At 42.1% G+C, this 13365-nt stretch overlaps 1 protein-coding gene and 1 long non-coding RNA gene across 5 annotated transcripts in view; one reads left to right on the top strand and one right to left on the bottom strand.

Annotated features, from left to right (window-relative positions):
• LOC142079294 (uncharacterized) overlaps window positions 1-13365 on the top strand; it is a 39715-nt gene that overhangs the window by 14866 nt on the left and 11484 nt on the right. The window contains exon 1 of one of the 4 annotated variants that reach the window (XR_012672593.1): window positions 9573-9715. The exons of 1 other annotated variant lie outside the window; for it this stretch is intronic. This is a non-coding gene — a long non-coding RNA (uncharacterized LOC142079294). Of the gene's footprint in view, window positions 1-9572; window positions 9716-10568; window positions 11155-12276; window positions 12618-13365 lie in introns of those variants that run through there. 2 more of the 4 variants (XR_012672595.1, XR_012672594.1) reach the window with 2 other exon arrangements.
• Window positions 2687-13026, bottom strand: LOC142079292 (C-C chemokine receptor type 5-like). Its single transcript, XM_075143248.1, has 3 exons — window positions 12872-13026; window positions 6654-6813; window positions 2687-5990 (listed from the first exon to the last, which is right to left on the bottom strand). Exon 3 carries the CDS (start codon window positions 5985-5987, stop codon window positions 4899-4901), a length of 1089 nt encoding a protein of 362 aa, XP_074999349.1. The 5' UTR covers window positions 5988-5990; window positions 6654-6813; window positions 12872-13026; the 3' UTR covers window positions 2687-4898.

The following is a 13365-nucleotide window of genomic DNA, read 5'->3' as shown; positions in this document are numbered from 1 at the left end:
GCTTCATAACTGAACGTCTCTCTTACTCACCTAAATCTTTTAACATTCTGCTTAAAGCATTTATCTCTGATCTTCCCCTTACTCTGGCTATTACTTTATTAGCCTCTGTTAAAGCTTATTAAGTTGTTCTTTCATTTTTTGCCACTACTTTTTCCTATTTATCCATTTTCATCTGCTCCTCTTCCTTTATATTCCACTTACCTTTATGTTATCTAAAATATGTACACATAAGGTCACAGTTGGGTTAACAAACAAGAAAGTCTTATGCCAGGAACATCCCCATGCAATGGTTACCAGAAGTTTCACTATTTCTGTGTTTGTCCATTATATACTTACCACAGACAAATCAATGGCGGTGATTTATAAATGTGGTGGTTGGTTGTGAGTACTGCTCAGCACTCACCAATACCATATATGCACTTTTGCTACACTTCCTTTTGCGCCTTAGGAAGTCTGCCTGACAGTCGGCAGAGTTATCTTTTGCTATGATGTGGGGCATTCCTCCCCACATGCTTCTGAACATGTGGCACTAGCATCTCCTAACAGGAAGATCGGACTCCGTCCTGTCCTGTGCATAAACTGAACTGTTTGATTGGTTTCAGGGCTGTGCATAGATATTTGTCCATGGCACCTGGGCATTCTTTTCTTAAGCATGCTGAAAGCCCAGTCAACACATTATCTCTTCAGAAGTTCAGTGCCCAGAGTTTTGAACTTGTAACGGTTTCCACTGAGCTTGTTCAACATTTGTTGTAAAGCAACAATTTCCTTGTAGTGTTCACAGAGCTCCTGTCTTGAATCTTTTTGGTGTTCTGGTGCTACTTGTACACTCTCTCAGATGCTTGCTTTCATTTCCTCAGTAGCTCACCAGAGCAGCTCAGATGCCTCCCAAGCGCTGCAGTGGTTCTTCCTTCTATTAGCTTCTTCTCTTCTGTAATTACAGTTCTGGTGTGCCTTGTCATTTTCTTAACATATCTTTAGTTCATCGCACAGTTTCTGTGTATCTGCCTGCTTCTCTAGCTCTTACATACACACTGTATCTTCATCTCAGTGCTTTTCCCTGCAGAGCTTGAGTTACGGACTATTTGCCTCCTCTATGTAAAATTTCCCCCACCTCTCTGCCGAGGTGACTTGTGTTCTCTTGTTCTCTTTCATAGGGACTGGGGATCTTGTTAAACTTTCCCCATGGGTAGCTCCATCCCACTGTGACCAGACTGCTTGAAGTCCTGCTAGCCTAATTTGGAGCTACCTGGCCTGTAGCTATACCATGCTGCAGCCGCATCTGACTGATTAAGACTCAAAATCTGCCTCAAAACTCTCTAGAGCCTTGCTTGTCTCAGTGCAAAGCTACAGTGAAGGATCAACGACTATCCTGCTTGGGCACATAACATAACAATAAGCTACTCTTTATGTTTAGTTTGTTTGTTTTCCTGCCAGAACAAAATAGAAAATGCAAATCAGAAAACAAAGGCAGTGGGTATAGAATTTAGCTCATCTCATTGTGCACAGATGAAAAGAGTGCATAGGGGAGAGGAGGAGGTGTGAATCATAGGCTGAAAAAAGGAATTGGGACAATGGAACAGGGAGAATGACATGGTGAAGCAGAAGCATATTTCCATATTGAACTTCGAATGCTTAAAGTTCCTTACATGTAAAACTTGGGAGATCAGGCACACCACTTTGCTGGGGTCACTCTGTGCAGTGCAAGGAGATCTGAAATTAGCTGCAGAAAGTCTATAGAGAATCCTGTCTTTATCCCAATATTAATAGAGTGCCATTTTTTATTGCTCTCCTTTATTCCTCCTCTTCCCCTATACAGATCCCTGTTTTTCCTGTCAAATTTCACCTATCTAAAATCTGTGGCCCCAGACTTTTCCTGAAGCTATTATAATGCACTCTTCTAAAGCTTGTGGGTGGATAAAAGCTGTGCCAGCTATAGTAACTTCTGGCCTGGGCAGACAGTTCTCTGCTTGTTCGGTTTGGTTTGCTTCGCTGGAGTGGTATTGCGAGTGTTTAAGTCCATAGTTGCATCTTTTTGCAACCTCCATTCTGACAGCAGAGCTGATGCCCTTTTGCTTAGGAGGAGAACATGGACTACAGGGTTGTCATGGTTTAATCTGGCAGGCAGCCAAATACTGCGCAGCCGCTCGCTCACTCCCCGCCCCCCCCAGTGGGACAGGGAGAGAATCAGAAGGGTAATAGTGAGAAAAACTCGTGGGTTGAGATAAAGACAGTTTAATAAAACAGAAAAGGGAAAATAATAATGATAATGATAGAATATACAAAACGAGTGATGCACAATGCAATTGCTCAGCACCCGAGCTGACTGATAACCAAGTAGTGATCGCTACTTCCTGGATCACGCCTACCCTTCATATACTGAGCATGACGTCACATGGTGTGGAATACCCCGTTGGCCAGCTGTGCTCCCTCCCAGTTTAGCTTGGTAGCAGAGGATAGTTGTCCTTGACAAGGTACTTAGCAACAACTGAAAACATCAGTGTGTTATCAACATTCTCCTCATACTGAATCCAAAACTCAGCACTAGGAAGAAATTTAACTCTATTCCAGCCGAAACCAGGACAAGGGTATACACTGTTTTTCAGTCACAGATTTTATTAATTTCACTGCGTTAACATGAAAACAGGAAGAAACGTAATTCCAACAAGAAAAGAATTTAAAATAAAACACAGCAGTAGAAATATCACAGTTACGGCAGGACTTGTATCACATCAAACTAATTTATTCTTTAATAGTAAAAAGGTGCTTTCACTTTAGTGCTGTAAAAAAGTACAAAAGAAAGGAAAAATATTATTTCCAAGCAAGAAAATTTACTGTGAGGATAGTTTTTGGTCTTTTCTTTAGTCTATCTGTGGCTATTAACCTCACAAGGTAGTGGCCAGATTATAATAGCTGATAGGATAAAAGCTAACAACTAATAGAAGCAGTGCCTTGATCTTATAAGGTTAGAGGGGGAAGAGTATTTGCACCACGTAGATTAAGGCATCTGATACCTAAATTAAGAGGCTAGCATTTTCCAGGCTCCTTCTACAACGGACAGGTAATCTTCCCCAGAGGCCGTTTAAATCATATGTCTGCTTCTGACTTGGGCATCTCTTCTTCTCTACTGACCAATGAGGGACTGTGAAGAGATTTGCTGTTAATTTAGGCATCTGAGTCACTTGCCTAATGTTAAGTAGTGTGGAATCCTCTCTTGTGTCCTTACAGTTCCCTGGAGGCTAGTTGAACCTGCCCCTCCAGATTTCCATGAGCAAGGCTTTATATGCACGAGCGGTGCCTTTGAAGTAAATGGGAAAAAAAGCAGAAGGACAGTTCACTTGCATGAGGAGTGCTCACCTGCACTTCCTTGCAGTTGGAAGCAAGAAGTTCTCCACTATGCCCCCGCCTCCTCTTCTTTGCTAATATCATGTCCCTATACCACTTTCTTTTACAGGGAAACTCCTAATAATGGCATAAATGTATGGCCATAGGACACCAGTAGACTAACGGTCTTGAGTCTTCAATTAGGATGCAGTTCTAACTGAGGCACCAGTTGGCTATGGGCACTCTTCTCCTGGGAAGGCAAAGTGGGTATGTTTCCTCTGCAGCCGGCTGCTTTTGCAGTTCCAAGGCTACTGTCTGCCTAGAAGCGTATCCCAAACATCAGACTTACTGTGTACGTGAAGAGCATATTTTTCTCATGCAGGAGCATAGCCTGACACACTTACTGCATCTGCCATGTAAAGTCTTCCTCTACACACATGATTTACCTGTCCAGAACTAGGGAGGCCTCCACTCAGTACTGTGCTCATGGTCTCCAAAATCCTTCAGAGGGTCCTGATATTTTTTTCATACAAAATCTTGCATACCGAATACCAAGGTAATTTTCATTCTGGCCTTGCAGATCTTTGCTGATGTGCTTTTATTGGTTAAGTGCTGTTTTTCTTGGAGAGATATGATTTGTCAGAAACAAGCTCATGTTTTTTGGGGGTGCAACGTTGTCTTGTTGTGCAGTCAGTAGACTTGGTGTGCACAGTTACTTGCAAAATTGCACCCACAAAAATCGCAATGCTGCCCATTAAAATCCCACTTTGGAAAATGTTAGCAACTGAACAGTGATATGGCAGGCATAAAATTAAAGAACTAAAATCAAAATACTATAACTTAGCCTGTAGTCAAAAGGATTATGTTTAAAAATTACTTCACTATTAGCTAATAGATAAATCCTTGGGTTAAATAGCCCCAGTAAGATAAAGGTCAGTCAACTCTCCCATCAGAGGAGAGATATTATCTTGATATATCTCATATTCATTCTCAAATTCCTTTTTATGGAAACATTTTTTATTCATGTAGGGAAAATAAGGGATAGGGGGGAAAAATGAAGAAAACTAAAAGCCTCCCCCTATCAGATGCCTGACCATATTACAGAAAGAATACAGTCACTTCCAAAAGGTGTTCCATTAATGTTGAATACTAAACAGGTACATCAATCCTCAAAGCTTCCTCCCAGTGTTTATCTTAAAATGTTCACATAACAGTAAATGGCTCTTGTGAGATGACATATTACTCCTTGGTCTCTTCAATATTGTATTCCCCCCAAGAAAATCTCACTAGCATTTTTTCATTGGATAGAATTTGGGTCAAGAAACAGAATCATACTATTCTGGGCCCCATTCAAATTTGATATGATCCAGCTATGGTGTTAATGTTTCCTGGAGAACTTACTGATTCTCTTAGTTTAAGAATGGAAAATGCTGTAACCCCAGGGAATAGTTAACCACAAGAACTGAGTGTCATACAGTTTTCAGTAGCGGTTGACATAAAGATCTTAAATAATGTCAGGCAGTCCTGAAGGCAAAGCAAGTGATGCAACATTTACTAACTAATGTTGTGATGTATTGTTAAAGTCCAGTAGAGATGTCATGCTCTGCAGTGGATGGTGTGAATGTGGAACTAACTCTTTCTAATTTTTCACGATAAAGATTTGGACATTTTTTGCAGAGGTGGGCTGCAACATGCTTTCGGAAAAAGGCATAAAGATATTTCCTAAATTTTTCTCCAACAAATGCGTAGATCACGGGATTGATACAACAGTGGATCATTGATATTGTTTCTGTCACTTGGATTGCTTTCTCCAGTTGACCTTTGATTTCACAATTTGGGTCGAAAAGTGAACTTTGAAATGTATGCAAAAAAGAAGAAATATGGAACGGTGTCCAGAAGATGAAGTAAAAAATCATAATCACAAAAATAAGTCTGACTGCCTTCTGTTTTTTCTCATTCTTGCATCTTAATAATGTTTTTAGAATTTGTGAGTAACTGAAAATCATAATGAGCATTGGAACAATAAGTCCCAGAATGTTCATCTTTAAAGTGTAGGAATACTTCCAATTTATTGTGGCATCATTTGGATAATGAGCACTGCAAGTATAACGTGAATTTTCCTTTTGAGTTTTGTGAAATACCATCCCAGGAACAGAAGCAAAAATAGCAACAGCCCAAGTGACAGTGCTGGTGAGGATGCCGTAGGTAACTGTCCTAGCTTTTAAAGCAAACACTGCGTGCACTATGGCCAGGTACCTGTCTAGGGTCAACAGGATTATGAAAAAGATCCCGCTGTAGAAGCCAAGGAGGTAGACACCTGAGAGAATTCTACAGAGCGCCTCCCCAAAAATCCAGTCGTGAACAGCGTAATAAGCCCAAAAAGGAAGAGAAAATATAAACAGCAAATCAGAAATTGCCAAATTGAGCAGGTAGATGTCAGTCATGCTCTTCAATCTCTTGTATTTTACCAGGATAAGGACAACGAGCATGTTGCCTGTGAGGCCAAATATCACCACCAAAGAATAAAGCGGTGGCAAAAGTTTTGCTGCAAAGTGCTTTTCCTCAGTTCCCATGCATGGCGCTGAATCGTCGTAGTCGAATTCTGTTGTCAGTGCCAAGTCGGCTAAGTCCATGGTATGGTTTTCCGTGGTGTCGGTTAAGTCCATGGTCTGGAAAGGAAGAAAAAGATGTTAAAGTAGAGGAAACTCCAAGCTTGGCAGTGAAACACACTGATGTCCTCATCTGGAATGCTTTTTGCTGTTGAGCACATAAGCATTTCTATGCCAATGTGTGAAAGAGACTGAAATTGCAGGGCTCCCAGGACTATACCTGTGAAGTCACGTTGCTGTGTGTTGGAAGTGTGCCGTGTGTCATTTCCTACATGTACGCTGTCTGGTGCGTTTTTCCTCCTAGGTATAGCCTGTCAGCGGCCTGGCCCAACCAGAAGCAGAGGAATGATGAATTTCACCCGAGCAGTGGGTACTTCAGGGCTGTTGTGCCCAGCAGTGGCTTTCCAAAGAGGTGGAGCGAGCCAGCGAGGCAGCAACAGGAAAGCACAGCGGCTGGCACGCAGAGCATAGCCGTGCTTCTCCTTGGCACCTGGGCACCTTCTCATCATGCCAGCCCGTACTGTAGCCCGCACCCAAGGAGGACCAGGCACTGGCAAGGTGTAAACCGGTGCCTGCAAAGGCGCTGCGGCGTGGGTAAAACAAACTGACTGCCCCTTGTTCAGGTTGTTCATGCCTTCCTGTGGAAGTGGAACCTTAATGCCAGTGGGAATCAGGTGACTGGAGGTGTGGAAATGACCTTTGCACAGTACGGAACGTACCCACCTGGCGGACCTGCTGTCCTGGGTGTTGCAGAGCAGCAAGTCGGCAGCGTTGGTCTGGGTTAAAATGGCAAACGTTGTGTCCTTTACAGAGTCTGGGTCAGGTGTAGGCCATGGAAGCGTGCTGGTTTTAGGTAGCTCTGGAAGGAAACCGGTGCGCAGTCCTGTAGAAGAACGGATAGGCAAACACCTTGGCAAATGGCATGAAAGATGACAGTTGCTACTAGTGTGGGCTATAACACCTATACCTGTTGTGTCATTTTCCTGTCAATTGAAAGACCTGCCCAGTGCTCGGGGCTGAAAGAAGTTTTGATTCCTTGCTTCAGCAGCTGTTTAGCAGCTGTGATTCAGGAGCTCCAAAGTTTAGATTGGCTAAGTGTCTTGGAGGAGGCACAAAGGCGAAAGGCAGACATGGCTATCTCTATGAGTGTACACAAAGAGTTCTTCGTGTGTAGCGGTTGTTTGATACCGTCCTCCATCCTTTGTTAGTCACTGTTTCCAGTGAGGTGACATAGTAATTGACGAAGTGCAAGGGTTGCCCAAACTCTCCATCCCTCCAGTTTTGGTTTGGGGACTGTTGGAGGGACTGGGCTTCCCTTGCAAGAAGGGGTCACAGCCTGGGAGGTAAATGTGCAGCAGAGCTGTGAAAGCCCTCAGGCAAGTTCTGTTATAGTGGGAGCAGGTAAAGGCTTGCGACTTTGGTGTCTGCCCTTCCAGCCACCAAACCCTCCCCCTTTCCCAAGTCCCTGGTGGGACTGTAAGCCAAATTTAGAAGCATAGCTTTGTGTCATTTGGTCTCTGAAAAGTTGAGGAGATCTGTCTTCTCACAGACTCCCGGAGAAAATGGAAGAATTCCTGCGTGTCTCGTGAGAAGCTGGGAAGAGGATTTTGTGAAGACGGGTGTCAGAGGGACCAAATGTGCTTCCTGGTCACTTAGTGGGGAAGTGAAATCCATGCGTTTGGTAGCCACTCTCATAGAGCTCTTTGCTGTCTGGTAAAAGGGCTGCTCTTTCTTCCTGTGTCGTCATGACTGCTTTTGTCAGGCACTTCATGGCAGATTGGTGGCTGTCCATAGCAGGTTGATGGTTTTGCAATCTGCATTTTCCTGGCAACTTGATGCCTGTTGTCTTGACAAAGGCAACAGACTGCTCCTGGCACAGAAGACTTCAGGTAGCGCGTCTGCCCCAGCCTGCTCTGTGAACCCTGACCACTCATGTAGTGCAGCAGTGTTTGCTCCTTTCCTGCTTGCAGCCCCGCCATGCACTTTTTTCAATGGCGAGGTCTCCCTGTGTGATTGCAGACGTCTTTTGCAGAGACCACGTTCTCAAAACCACCACTTCATTCTGTCTGCACTTGAGTTCTGCAAGACTGAATGTAACTGAAGAAACTCAGCCCATGGTTGGAGTGAGACAGGGGCAGGCCCCCGGTCTGCTTTTTGGTAGAAACTCAATTTAATTACATGGTGGGCCACTCTGAGCTGTACCATGTGAAATTTCTGAAGCGCCTTAAGCTCGTGTCAGCCTACTCAGCTGTTTGAGGAAAGAATTATTTCCTTATAGGTAATTACAGACTGTTCAGGATCCAGAAGACCTAGTTTTAATCTGGGTCTTTATCTCAGTGGATATATATAAAATACAAATAATCTTAATGAACAAATTTTATTGATTACAGAGCATTAAAACAATTTTCTCTGTGTGTATATGCACAAGTATACATATATACATATATACACACACTCATATGTATATAGAATCGTGGAATCATAGAATTATATAATCATTTAGGTTGGAAAAGACCTTTAAGATCATCGAGTCCAACCGTTAACCTAACACTGCCAAGTCCACCACTAACCCATGTCCCTAAGCACCACATCTACAGGTCTTGTAAATACCTCCAGGGATGGTGACTCAGCCACTTCCCCGGGCAGCCTGTTCCAGTGCTTGATAACCCTTTCAGCAAAGAAATTTTTCCTAATATCCAATCTAAACCTCCCCTGGTGCACTTAGCCTTGTTGAATCTTTGTATATGTACAAAGAAAGTAATAAATTTTTAATCTAGTTTGAACTTATTTTGAGATTTAAAAACAACAGAAAATAATTGTGGGAGTAACAGAACTAAAGGTAATTGATTCCTTACAGATTTGTCTCCTTTGCTGCTCAAGTTTTGTCTCCTGTGATGGGTTGACCCCAGCCGGCAGCTAAGCCCCCATCTAGTCAGTCACTCCCTCCCTCCACAGCGGGATGGGGGGGAGAATCAGAAGGGCAAAAGCAAGAAAAACTTGTGGGTTGAGATAAAGACAGTTGAATAAGTGAAGGAAACAGAAAAAAACACAAGAGATGATACAAGGACAAACACTTGCCACCTCCCACCAAGCAGACGGATGGCCAGCCAGACTCTGAGCAACGCCTACTTTGGAAAAACTTCCCCCCCCCGCCCCCAGTTTTATTGCTGAGCATGGTAGAGAATATCCTTTTGGTCAGTTTGGGTCACTTGTCCCAGCTGTGGTCACAAATCTAAAAGACAGCACCATAAGGGCTGTTGTGAAGAAAATTAAGTCCATCCCAGCCAGACCCAGTACGCCTTCCCGCTACCAAAATTGAGCTCCTGCCCTGTACAATTCACAGTGATGCTGCCTAGAAAGACAGCATGTACTGTGGTTATTTTGTTTACTGTCTATGACCTGATGGGAAATCTCTGAGCATTAGCACGGGATAGAAGTCAGATTCTCCTCTTAACAACAAGCACAAAATATTAAAAATGTTTTCTGAAATTCTTTCTAAAAAATTCCTTATCCTTTGTGCACAAGCAACGTTAATCACAAAGAGCTCTAGAAAACTGATCTGGCTAACAGATTCTATTGAAAATTACTGTTTGCATTTGATACTTTTTTTCCCATTCATCTTTAACCATTTTTCCAATTTTCATTTTCATGCAGAAAGGAACACCTTCTGCAGAAGCTGTAGCCCTTGACAAGAAGTCTGGTTTTGGCTCTAAAATGATCTGGGCATGACCCTTCAGAATGGGTGTATTAGCAAAGGAATCTCCAGGTTTATTTCTGCTCCTGTGGTATAAGTATAAAGGGGCTTTTCTGAGAGATTCTGATTTGGGAACTTGTGATTATTTGGCTTATTTCCCTCTTATTTTCCTTCCAAAATTACAAATGAATATTCAGGAAGTCTTAATGATTTTCATTTGTGGGGCTTTCTCATTTACTTCATGGACTGCATGTGCCATCAGTGCCCACTGTCCTGCCCACACACCCACAGTTTCTGCATGCACAGGGTAGTTTTGGTTGCTAGCGGAAATTCTGGACTATTTCTGCAAAAGCGGACAACTGAGTCAAACCTAAGGTAGAAATATAAGAGAGGGAGAATTTTCTCTTCGGTGCCCTCCTTCACTAATTTATCCTGTGTGCTTATCATGCAAAAGCATCTAACTATATGAGCAGTCCAATCAGAGGCTACTCTCGTTTCCCCTCGGAGGACTGGTTATGTTCGGAGTATCCAAAAGTTGGGTAGACGAAAGTGTGACCAAGCCCCAGGCCAAATACCTGCACCATGGGAAAGAGTTCTTGCAGAGAAAATGGGGTTACAGCTTGGATGGGAGAAAATTTTATCTTATTTAATAATTGTAATGTTGTGAGCCAGAAGAAATGTAATTTCATTACTTTAAGTTTTAACAACGCTGCACTTACTGCAACATCAGAGATTCTTGTAATGAGGATGTAGCTCTGAATCATGTCTTTTCAGATTTCTGTATTTCAGTTGCTTTGAGAGAAGCCTTGCTAGCTCTTGAGTATTAGCTGTTATCTATAGTGTGTCACCTTTAGCTATAGAAGTGTCTAGGTGCTGGTATGACTATCAGACATTTCCATGTTAGAGCAATTCAAGCAAAGAGGCTCCTGAGTTGCTACACTGACTTATTCAGGGATGGCAGTTGTCACAGCTCAGCGAGTCTGCTGCGCCCTAAAGGGGATTTGGACAAAGTTTCCTCACTGAAATCAGAACATTTGATAACTACAAGTTAGGAGAGCATCTGTGCATTAATGAAGCTATTATCTCAAAACTGAATGACCCCCAAAGTTCCCTTTCCCTTTTTACGGTCTAAGACAAGGTTTCTCTTTTGAAATATATGATCGGGTAACACGGCGCTACTCCCCCTGCCCTCACTCTCCTCCTTGTCACAAATGGCAGCGTTCGGCATACAGAAAAAGAAATTGCTTAATGACTTGTAGTCATCTTATAAGTATGTGTCAGCAGCATCTAAGGCACTTTATGAAGAGAGGGAAGTACAACGTAGCACAGAGTAAAACTGAAACTTAAATGAAGAAAAATAATACTCCATATCCTGATAGCAGGTGTTGCAAGAGAGGTGCCCAATGTTTCCTGCTAACAGCTCTATCTCTTAAACTTTGCCTTTGACTTTCCAGAAGGAGTCTGTGGACAGGCAAAACTACAGAGAAGACTGCACAGGCACCAAAGACATCTTGGGGAGCAAGCATAAAAGTACATACTTTTCTTGAGTTACCAAGAAAGCTGAAGGAAAAGATGGAAGTGTAATCTAAATGCTGTATGTAAGACGCTGAGCTGATGTTTCCCTCAAACACATCTTTTCATGTGGTAGTGACCACAGGATTTCTTTCCAGGATGTGATTGGGGAAAAATAGCCCCTTCCAAAATTAAACCTCACTTTAGAAACCTCTTCTTCTTTTATAACAGCTGAGCATTAGAAACATCTTTTCAGAATGGCTTGCCTCCTAACTGATGAGTATTTTTCATCCCCACAAAACTTTCAAGGAAAAATATGTTCTGGGCTGGAAAAAATAGGCTTAATTCTCTGTGAACCCTCAGGATCCAATTGTTTCCATTCCCCACCAAACCCAGAAAGACAGTCTTGCAAAAATTCTGAGCTTTTCTGCAGTTAAATAGAGTCAATCTATGTGGGTGCAAGACAAAAGAAGTAGGAGGTGTTCTTACCTAAACAAATGTACAGTAAAAGAGTAGCATAAGCACTGAAAATAAGCACTCTGAGAAAGAGAAACTTGAGACAGCTGTTAAATGTCTTCCTCCGAATCATGACTATATGTGTAAGAGGGCTCTTCTCTTGTGTAGGCTAAGTACTGTGCTAGTATCTCTGTTCATGGTTTTTTTTTTTTCAGTGTCTCTGCTTGAACTGCTTCAGATAAAACATTGAATTCAGAGTAATTCAAACAACAGTTGCAGTCACAACCATTCTGGGGATGAACTTGAGCATAAAAAAGAAGGATAATAGTCTGGAGTGGAGATTGCCAACATATGTCATAGGATCATGCCCCTGTCATGTTATTGCTATAAGGGTCTCCACACAGAGAAGTTCAAGCCTACTGCTCTGGCACTGTCAACTGTTCCTGGCAAATGACAGTGCAATTCTCTCATGAAAGCAAATGTTGCTATAACTGCATATTTGATATACTACCAAAAAAAAAATTATATTCTTAGGCTATTGTAGCTTTTTTGCTGATACCCAAGTGGCTAGTCTCATTTATCCAAGCAGAGGAGCTCACCTCTCCTTGTGTGTGAGAATGGTACAATTCCAGTGTAGTAGTGATGAATTTTATTCATGTAAAACCTCATTAACAAAAATTGCAAGCCAGATCATGACTGCTATATATGAGATATGGAACACAGGCTTTCTAATGTGGTGGCTCAGAGACATCACATTAAAAAGAGGAACCAATCCCAAAGAATATATCCCTTCATAACATGGCAATGAAACAACACCTTTAAGAGATTAAATGCTTAAATAATACAAAGAAACGATGTGATAGAACAGTGATGACAACATCTGCCATCTGCATCTGATAGAGCAAGATGTGGCTTAGATTTGGAGAGGTTAGATGAAGTGCGAAGGATTTCATGTCTGAAATATCCTTAGCAGAATATATTTTCAAGCTACTGACCTCCTGGAACAGCTTTGAAACAAAGACCCAGTAAGTTTCTAGTACAAAAAAGATTATAATTTTCTACACCATTTGTCCAGTTCAATTCTCTACTCTCACATTTAGCCTTATCCCAAGTTCTAAGCTAGTTACAAGACCCAATTGTTCTTAAAGATAGTGTCTCTGCTTGAATGGTAGCTCTGCTGCCACTGCCATTAGGTACATACACTTCCCCACTGAGTGAATCTATATCTATACATAGACATTTACATGTAAAAAAGGAAAAAAATTAGCTAGCTACTCACTGATTTATCAAGCTTGTTTTGTCTGACCGTGTCTTCTTCTTCTTTGCGAACAAACACATAGTTAAAGCCTATATCTGAAAGTAGGAAACAGCACTTCCTGTGTGATCTATTGCAAAACATTATTACAAGAATCAAGGGTATGCTTCTTCTTTTCTGAAAACGCACGGTTTCCAAGCTGAGTTCAGAACTGAGGGATGAAGATTTCATGGGCGTCTATTTGTTCTGCTCCAGCTGGAACTGGAGCAGTCAGTGTCTGAATTACTGCATCTCTCTACAGGGTTAAGACTGGGTGGTTAAATTCAATAAAATCCTGTTCTCAGGCCAATAAGTATTTCTAGCTACTCTAGACACTTCTGCAGCTCAACAGAAAGTGGTGTGAAATACCTGGCATACAGAATGTGTGCTTTTAAAACTAAATTCAGGTCTCCAAAATGACTGTTGAAAAAACCCCACCAAGGCATTCTTCATGTTCATTGTCACTGACTGACTTCGAC

Source organism: Calonectris borealis, chromosome 2 (assembly GCF_964195595.1).
Source record: "Calonectris borealis chromosome 2, bCalBor7.hap1.2, whole genome shotgun sequence".
Lineage (NCBI taxonomy): Eukaryota > Metazoa > Chordata > Aves > Procellariiformes > Procellariidae > Calonectris > Calonectris borealis.
This window is presented reverse-complemented; position numbering and strand designations above follow the sequence as displayed.